Source organism: Phycodurus eques, chromosome 16, assembly GCF_024500275.1.
Source record: "Phycodurus eques isolate BA_2022a chromosome 16, UOR_Pequ_1.1, whole genome shotgun sequence".
Classification (NCBI taxonomy): Eukaryota; Metazoa; Chordata; class Actinopteri; order Syngnathiformes; family Syngnathidae; genus Phycodurus; species Phycodurus eques.
Genome location: NC_084540.1, coordinates 4,262,501 through 4,271,488, shown reverse-complemented (window position 1 = coordinate 4,271,488; position 8,988 = coordinate 4,262,501). Strand labels below are relative to the sequence as shown.

The 8,988-nt window shown below is 38.6% G+C and overlaps 1 protein-coding gene across 1 annotated transcript; it reads left to right on the top strand.

The window, feature by feature from the left end:
* Positions 1-1,012: 1,012 nt before the first annotated feature.
* LOC133414350 (fructose-bisphosphate aldolase A-like) lies at positions 1,013-8,188 on the top strand. The gene is made up of 8 exons (XM_061699636.1): positions 1,013-1,089; positions 1,975-2,091; positions 2,441-2,707; positions 4,955-5,115; positions 5,598-5,681; positions 6,132-6,306; positions 6,404-6,603; positions 7,833-8,188. Exons 2-8 carry the CDS (start codon positions 1,980-1,982, stop codon positions 7,926-7,928), a joined length of 1,095 nt encoding a protein of 364 aa, XP_061555620.1. The 5' UTR covers positions 1,013-1,089; positions 1,975-1,979; the 3' UTR covers positions 7,929-8,188.
* Positions 8,189-8,988: the final 800 nt, after the last annotated feature.

Below are 8,988 nucleotides of genomic sequence, written 5' to 3'. Positions count from 1 at the left end.
ACATATTTAGCTCTCCAAGTACCACAAACCAAAACACTGAATTTGTGTCCAGTCGTTGGAGCCGCTCTAGTACTGCAACAGACAGCCATTTTGACCAAAAATACTTACTACTACTACTGAGACATAAAAACACACTGCAGAAAGTCACTGAGCAATGAAAGGTTACCGGTGCCTCACAATCGAAGGTTCTGCTTTCGACCTACCAGGTTTGAGTTTACACGTTCTCCGCATGCTTCTGTGTGTTTCCTCCACTGTAAAAAAAAAAAAACTAAACAAAAAAAACGTGAATACAGTATTATAGAATGTGAATGTGTGTGGTGTTTTTTTCGATATGTGCTTTGTGGTTGTTGGGCAATCAGTCCGTGGTGTGCACCCTCTCACTCAAAGTCACCTGGGATAGGCTCAACGTGAATGAATGAATGAATGAATGAATGAATTGGGAAGTTGCAGTGTCACTATTGCTAATTTGTCACAGGGTGGCAGTGATGAGTCCTATTTTTCCTCTTGTGCATCTTCCGGTTTTAGATTCAAAGTGGACAGTGCTTGTTCCACTGGGACAGGAATAAATAGGAGCTTGAGATATTGCTTACGAAAACAGCCCATTGAAAAGTTTCAATCAACAATGTTCATAAACGTAAACAATCATTTTCTCTCGACTAGGCAAGTGTTTGCTTCAAGGAGGCAACCAGATAAAGTTATTTTGAAATACAAACTACAGGAAGCAGGGCTTAAAACCTCCGATCCTCCAATGTGTTTAGGCTGTTTCACACTCTTTTTTTTTTTTTTTTTTCTTGTTATACAAGTTTATCCCAGTGACTCACTCTTCCTCATGTTTCAACTCGAAGTTGATTGTAATCATGTTCTGGAATGTTTGGCTAAAAAAAAAAAAAAAAAAATTGGGGGTGGCGGGGGAGGGGTAAAAAAACTGTGCAGCAAAACTGTGCTGTGATTGGATAGTTGTTTTTTTGTTTTTTTGTTGTTGTTGTTGATTTTTTTTCCCCCCACCCCACAGTCAATTGGTTCTGCTCTCCTGGTGCAACAACAGTGCTGCAGTTTCCTGCTTCTGTCACAATTTGAAGCAATCATCTGGTAAGTTTCCTCTCTCTGTCTTAATTATTGGAAAGGTTAACCGAGAAAATTAATTTACAGTTTGGTAGACAATGATTTTAAGTTTCAAAACTTTGTCGTTTTTACACTCAGTGGTACCCTAGTTTCTCGGGCGAAATTCGTTTTTTATTTGAATGCATTTATTCGCATTTACTGTTGACTTTTGGGGATTAATGGGAGTTGTTTTGAAGTACTCAAATCCTTTATTAGCCAAGTAAAATCGAATCAATCTAAATCAAAGTTGTGAAAGCACTTGCGAGAAAAAGGCTGTCAAAATGCTATGCATTGCAGTAGTTGATTATTAACATTTTAGCATTCATATGTTAAAGAATCTAATTTGGAGGTCAATCGTACAATTATTTTCAGGCTTAACTTCTCACATTCTAAGCAATCTGTTGGTATTGAATAATATACAGTGGTTAAAAAAATAGCAATAACAACTTGTCTAACCACTATTGTAAACAAATAAGGAGTTGAAAATGTTTTATATTCAGTTCTGATCAATGAATATTGAGTCGATATGGAAATATGGACTCACTCCTTGTTGTCACATTTTGTTGAATTTGGCCTTGAAAATGTCTTTAAAAGTCTTCAATTTGGAATCCTCGAACCTGCAAATACTCTGAATTTTCAAATGATTTTCCTCACTGCAAACTGAGTGATTGCGCTGCGGTAACTCCATATTGAGAGGTGTTTCACAATCTGTTCGAACATTTCCTTTTCAGGTGTGGCATTTGTTGTTTGAATATGTTGCGGTATCATTTGTAAGGCTGCACGCTGTGTTGTAAGACTACATATTGCATTTAGTTTTTGCTTCCTTTAAAGCTTAATCAACATTGACCAATCACCATTTTTTTTGCCTCACAGTCACCATGACTCATGCATATCCTTTCCTGACACCTGAGCAAAAGAAGGAGCTCAATGCTATTGCTCTGAGAATTGTAGCTGCTGGAAAAGGCATTCTTGCGGCAGATGAGTCCACAGGTATAGCTACAGCTGACACCCACCCACCCACATACAATGTGATCAGTGATGGAAAAATATTTTAAAAACTGGGACTGGATAAAATATGTTAGGTACCTGGTTTTGAGAGGGGGGAAGTCCGAGGGGGGTGAAGGGGACATGTCCTTCTGCCGCCCACCCCCAAGTTTGCCCCTGTCATCAAGCTTATCAGGTTAATTTAAAAAAAAAAAAAAAACAGTCCAGCTACTTTCCCTGCATCTTTATTGTAACTGTAATAATATGTTGTCTCTAAAATGAATAAAACACATGTAAAGTTATGACAACATAGTGTCAAGAAGAGATGTGTTTCACTCTGGCCTGGCATCTCCAGGCAGCATGGCCAAGCGTTTCAATGGCATCGATATCGAGAACACAGAGGAGAACAGGAGGCTTTACCGACAGCTCCTCTTTACTGCCGACGACCGCGTCAAACCCTGCATCGGAGGGGTCATCTTCTTCCACGAGACGCTCTACCAAAAAACAGATGACGGCAAACTTTTCCGCCAGCTAGTCAAGGAGAAGGGCATCGTGGTGGGCATCAAGGTTGACAAGGGTGTGGTTCCCCTCGCTGGCACCAATGGAGAAACCACCACGCAAGGTAGGGATGTGTTATTTTACCTACAGTATGTACTAACAGGGACTACCGTAATTCCTCGTGTATAATGAGCATTTTTTCACCAAAATATTGTCAAAAGGCAATAGTGCGCATTATACATAGGTATAGGAGAAAATGAAAAGGACTTTCACATTTTATAAATGTATGCCGCCATCTAGAGGTTATGAAAAAGCTGTACACTTTCATTCCACTATGCCAGTGCCCCCTAGAGGTTATGAAAAATGTGTACACTTTCATTCTAGTATGCCACCTAGAGGTTATGAAAAAGGTGTAGCCTACACTTTCATTCCAATATGACAGGGGTACATATGACTGCATATATGTACAATTGTGCTCATAAATTGACATACCCAGGCAGAATTTGTGAAATATTGTTGTTGTTTTTTTTAATATGACTGATGACTGAACAACAACCATCATTAATGTCTTTATGGTTATGTTTTGTTTAATGATAATGATTTTCTTAAATGCTTGACTGTTTAATTTGAATCTCATTAAAATAATAATTTAAAAAAATTGTACACATCTTACAAATTCTGCCTGGGTAATCAAACATATGAGCACAACTGTGTGTTTTCTCATTTACTAAATAAAAGCAGGGGCGTGAATTTAAAAATAAGAGCAAGTAAATAAAAATAAATTATTATGTGTTCAAATAAAGTGCTTAACTTCAGAATAATACTTTGAAAAAAACTAACAAAATACTGATAATACTTCATGTTTTGAGCATATGGGTAGAAGCAAAATCATGCATTGTAAAAATGCATTATACACGGGTAGAAGGGTTTTCCAGAATTTTGAGGTCAACTTTGGGGGTGCACATTATACATGGTGCGCATTATACACAAGAAATTACGCTATGTTATAGTGATAAATGTTTTGGGAGATCAGAGTACTTTGTAGATATTGCCAACAGTATCAGGATACATTGTGACATTGTGATGCTGCAGGTGCATATATCGACCCATGAATGTTATAAAAACAGACAAATAGCAGGAACGAGCGTAGAGACCCTCAGCAAGGCTTATGTACAATAAAATCAATGACTAAACAACAAGCATCTTAACTAGAAGGAAATATAATTTAATCCAGGTCCAGAAGTGCAATTAAAATACAGTATTGGATTTGTTGCTAACATGTTGAATGGGATATTTAGCTGTCAAATGCACTATCAGAACCCAATTCAAAATTTTCCCTGCATTAATATAACAAAACATTTTGTTTATACAGTGAAACCCTGCTATTCGCAGGAGATCAGGAGCTCAAATCTGCGAACAATTGACCAAAGGGGTTTGCAATTGCATATAGAACCCACAAGATGGTGCCAAAGCACTTAAAACAGAGATGATCATAAAGCAGCAACACTTTGCATCTAGCATGTACACGATCATGAACCCTTGTTGCATAGACGACTGTATTCAGTACAGTAGTTACAGTATTCAACACAAACCACCTTCACATGATGCTAATCAATAGTATTAGCTAATAAACTAGCCTAAACAACACACTAGTGCAAATTGACGCGACATCACATATGCAAACTAATATGCGCCTAGCACTTTACACAAACGTATTAGGTCATCAAACTCACCTTTGGGCAATTACAGTTACACACTAATAAATGTTAGGGAAAAGAGGTGAACGCATGGACTGCCAACTAAAAAAAAAAAAAAAAATCTCAAACTCAAATGGAAAAAAAACAACAATGAATTTAACCTAACAACCACACCAAGATTGCACCAGATGGCACCAAACATTTATTTCTTTGGGCCAGAGCACAAAAACAGCAAATCGAAAAGATTTTCAGTGGTTCAAAATAAAATCTGCGGATTTGTGAATGCCGAATCACAAATATGTGGTGGTTCCCAGCATTATTAAAAGCTTAATATATTTTTGTGACTTATGGCTTGTTCCGGTTGGGGGCCGCCATGATTTGTTTGGCTCGGTTTTTACGCCAGATGCACTTCCTGACGCAGCCCACCCTTTTTCCATATGAGCTCGGCTGAGCATTGGGGCACTGGTCGGGAAGCAAACCCACACCGGATCTATGAAAGGCAGCAGTAAAACAAAACAAAAAAGCGTCCTTTTGCTCCAGCTCCTAGCAGCTGTCTAAAAAGGCCTTATTATCAAACCATCATGGAGGGCACAGCACTGTGCCCAACAGAGTGACGGATGGACACTCCTCCCCTCATTATCTATGCCTTATGTACTGTCTTATGTTTCTTACAGGTCTTGATGGGCTTTACGAACGCTGTGCTCAGTACAAGAAGGATGGTGCTGACTTTGCAAAGTGGCGCTGTGTGTTAAAGATCACATCCACCACGCCGTCCAACTTGGCGATCATGGAGAATGCAAATGTTCTGGCACGCTATGCCAGCATTTGCCAGATGGTTAGTAGATCGCGCATACTGTACATACTGTACAATTACCACACACTCGGGGGAGGTAAATTGTAAGTCGTTGGCTTCTCTGAATATTTGGAGAGATATTTGGAGATTTCTGTAACTCAGTAATATTTTTTGTTTGCCTCTTCCACTCACACTTCCAATTCAGTCACCTTTTACCCCTGCAAGTTGTTCGAGTGAGTAAACGCAATTTAACTCCCGCTATTTGGGCTCTTAATAGTCGATTGTCATCTTAGTAAATCGCGCGCGACATGCCCACCAACAATTTAGACCTGGTATTTGGGATCTTAGTAAATCAGGCTCTACATTGTCTGTATGTGCAATTGACTGGTGTGATGGGCTCCAGCACACCTGCAAAGCCTTAAGCGGGAACAAAAATTGATGGACTGATAAAGCCTTTTTGCACCACAGGCAGCCGCTGTTGTAGTGTTGTCATCACACTGGTTATTCTGCTTGATGTCTTGCAGCATGGAATTGTGCCCATTGTCGAGCCTGAGATACTACCAGATGGTGACCATGACCTGCAGAGGTGCCAGTATATAACTGAGAAGGTGAGTGGTGCTGGAAACACCTCCATTAAGAATCAAGCTGACTGAGAGCAACCTTTGTATGACCATGAGATATAGATGGATCGATACAGGTCCAGAGAGCCAAAAAACTACAATGTATGCTTGAGAAAACAGTTAAACTAATCATGTAGGGAATGTATTATATTTAGTTTAGCAGAGAGCAGCTTAGGAGGGTGACGTTGGCATCCTGCCAATGGGTGCGATTAGTTGACTGAAGTATGGACGAAGTTGACCATTAAAAGAAATCTGATTTTTTTTCAACTGTTATTGATGAAATTATATGAAAATGATCCATACAAATTCTGTTTGGAATTATACACATGCACTACTGCCAATAACCTTCATAAAGGCCAAGGATTCATCACACGGACGACACCGTAAAAGCTTAAAAAGTCGAAAATTACTTTGTAAAGCCTTGGCTTTCTGCACCAGGTGCTGGCAGCTGTGTACAAGGCTTTATCAGACCATCATGTGTATCTGGAGGGGTCGCTGCTCAAGCCCAACATGGTGACGGCTGGACACTCCTGCGCCAAAAAGTACAGCCCTCAGGAAATCGCCATGGCAACTGTCATAGCCCTGCGTCGTACTGTGCCTCCCGCTGTACCAGGCAAAACCTTACAGATATAGAGACTATCCATTCTATTCATATACTGTAAGTGTCCCGCTCATCATTACCTGATCACGTTTGTGTTTTGTGCGTACAGGTGTGACTTTTCTATCAGGGGGGCAGAGCGAAGAAGACGCCACCATTAACCTGAATGCCATCAACCAATGTCACCTGCTGCGGCCTTGGGCTCTCACCTTCTCCTATGGCCGTGCTCTTCAGGCATCTGCTCTTAAAGCCTGGGGGGGGAAGGAGGGGAATGGCAAAGCCTGTCAGGACGAGTACATAAAGAGAGCCTTGGTAAGTAGTTAGTGCCACCAAAGTTGAAAGCAATCAATTCTGTGATGCCGGTTGACTTCCAGGTTATTCTGAGTTTGGATTTGGAACCGGAGGGTTATCGCTGCAGTCCCGATTTGGACAACAACAACGACAACAAAAGGCAACTAGTTGTTGGAAAAGATGCTAGTCTGCTTCCTTCTACAATCGAGGCGCTCTTGAGCAAGGCACTAACCGATTGGTGTAATACTATATCTGTGAGATCAACCATTGGAAACAATTGAAGTGTGGACCGTAACACTAATTAACTTCCCATCATATATAAATATGGGTCATTTTCATGTAATTTGATTAATAATGGTAAAGACACGTAAAAAAAAAAAATAAGAAGAAAGAAAATTTCTAATTTAGATTTATTTTTTGATGGTGCCTTGGTTTTATATGAGTAAATTAACTGCTGTGCTGAAACAGCCACACTTTATACATTTGTAACAACGATAAAGACGGGCAATTGTTCCAACACGTTCACAAATTCATACATCGCTCAGAAACAACACAATCTATTTTGCTGTCTACTATTGTGTGAATGCAAAATAGCTGGTCACAGATCCCTCTGGTGTATTGCAACAACATAATGAGGCTTCTTCCAGTGGCATGAAGACAGTTTGAGTGGCAAAGAAGGAGCATTTGAAGAAACAAACAAAAAAAACAAAAAAACACTGAGAAGCATGTGTTAGTTTCCATGAAAATGCATATTAAGCAACAGGTGAAAAATACTATATGTCCAAAAATATAATTAGCATCTTCAGAAAACATGTTGCAAATCATGAAATCTCATTTGCGACATTTTGGCATTGAATATGTGAACATCACTTTAGAAAAATGTTTTGGTTTTTTTTTGTCTTAGAAACAACTATTAACTTTTGAATGATAATCATTTGAATACTCATATCAGTAAAATTGAGCATTGTCTTTACCGTTATTGATTAAATTATATGAAAATGACCCATATACTGTATATCATCATTATTGTATAATAGGCTTTGCCCAGAGTTAGGAGTACGGAAAATGCATGGATGGATATAATTGGCTTCTATTGCTTCTTTGTGCCATGTGTTTTCATCAGCACATCAAATTCTGCCCCAGCATTGCAAGTTCATCTATACTGATAATGGCAACTAAATCTTTTAATGCCATTAATAATTGTAATAAAAGCATTTTGTAATCAAAAAATGTCTGATGTCTCACCACAGAATAACAGCCAGGCAGCTCTTGGTAAGTATGTGTCCTCTGGAGAGAAGGGTGCAGCCGCTCAGGAGTCTCTGTTTGTGATCAACCATGCCTACTGAGGCCAACCAGATGTACCAGAGATGTGGAGGCTAGAGAGTGACAATCCAACTCTTATTGATAATGCAACCAGTGATGGGAGTCTCAAATCAAATATGATCATTTGAACAATAATCCTAAGAAACGGTCTATATGTTCCTGTCCGATTGGGACTTAAAAAGCAATTATTGTGGTTGAACTGTCTTCGTTGTTTCACTTGTGTTCTTTTGTGTGGGTGCATGCGTGTGTGTAAGCAGGCAAAAATAAAGAATTCCCCTTAATAGGTTTGAGATCCATCTGGAAAATTGCTTTCATTTTAACGTTTCCATTATGTTAGTGTGTACACTAGATACATTCATATTAAATATTTCCACCACTAAGTTGTTTTTGTGAATATTTTAAAATTAGTATGCAACTGATGAGCAGATAAATTGTAGCAACTGAATCCTAATCGGGGTATAAACTATAGACAGACACACCCAGTGCCCTGAAAATGGGAAACAATTCGGTAATAGTACTCAAATAAACCATGAAATTTACCATACATTGAGAATAGAATGGTATCCTTCAGTTTGTATTTTTAATTCAATAAAAGTAAAATCTGCAGCAATGTTAGTCAGATTCACAAACTGTTAAATTATTGCTAATTTGAATGATGGTAAACTGCTGTTGAGAAGAAATCAGGATTTTTTTTTGTATGCAAATATCTCCAATAACACCAATTGAAATTTCAACATAATCTATAGCTACTCAAAGAAAAACTAAAGAATCAAGATGAGTGAAACATGAAATAACTCCTCTGAGATTTATTGGAAGACAATAGCCTGTTTACTTGATATCACAACAGTTAAAGACAGCAGCTCACGCAACCTTATCAAGTTTTGCTTTACCGTTCCAAATATCTTGAAGTGCAACAATTCATTTTTCGTAAAACACATTCAGTCAGAAACATCCACATTGAAAATTCATGACTGACAAGTAGGCATACCACTACACAGTAGAAACACTTGCTCTTTTCTCTTTGGCCTATTAAAAAAAATAATAATCATGAGTAGCTTTAAAAAAAAAAAAAAAAAAAAAAAA

What these genes read in the sequence shown, in the direction of transcription:
- LOC133414350 (XM_061699636.1), top strand. Translation starts at nt 1,980, where the DNA reads ATGACTCATGCATATCCTTTCCTGACACCTGAGCAAAAGAAGGAGCTC. An exon ending in TGGAGAAACCACCACGCAAG is followed by an intron (nt 2,708 to 4,954) that starts GTAGGGATGTGT and finishes TGTTTCTTACAG; the next exon opens with GTCTTGATGGGCTTTACGAA. An exon ending in TGTGCCTCCCGCTGTACCAG is followed by an intron (nt 6,307 to 6,403) that starts GCAAAACCTTAC and finishes TTGTGCGTACAG; the next exon opens with GTGTGACTTTTCTATCAGGG.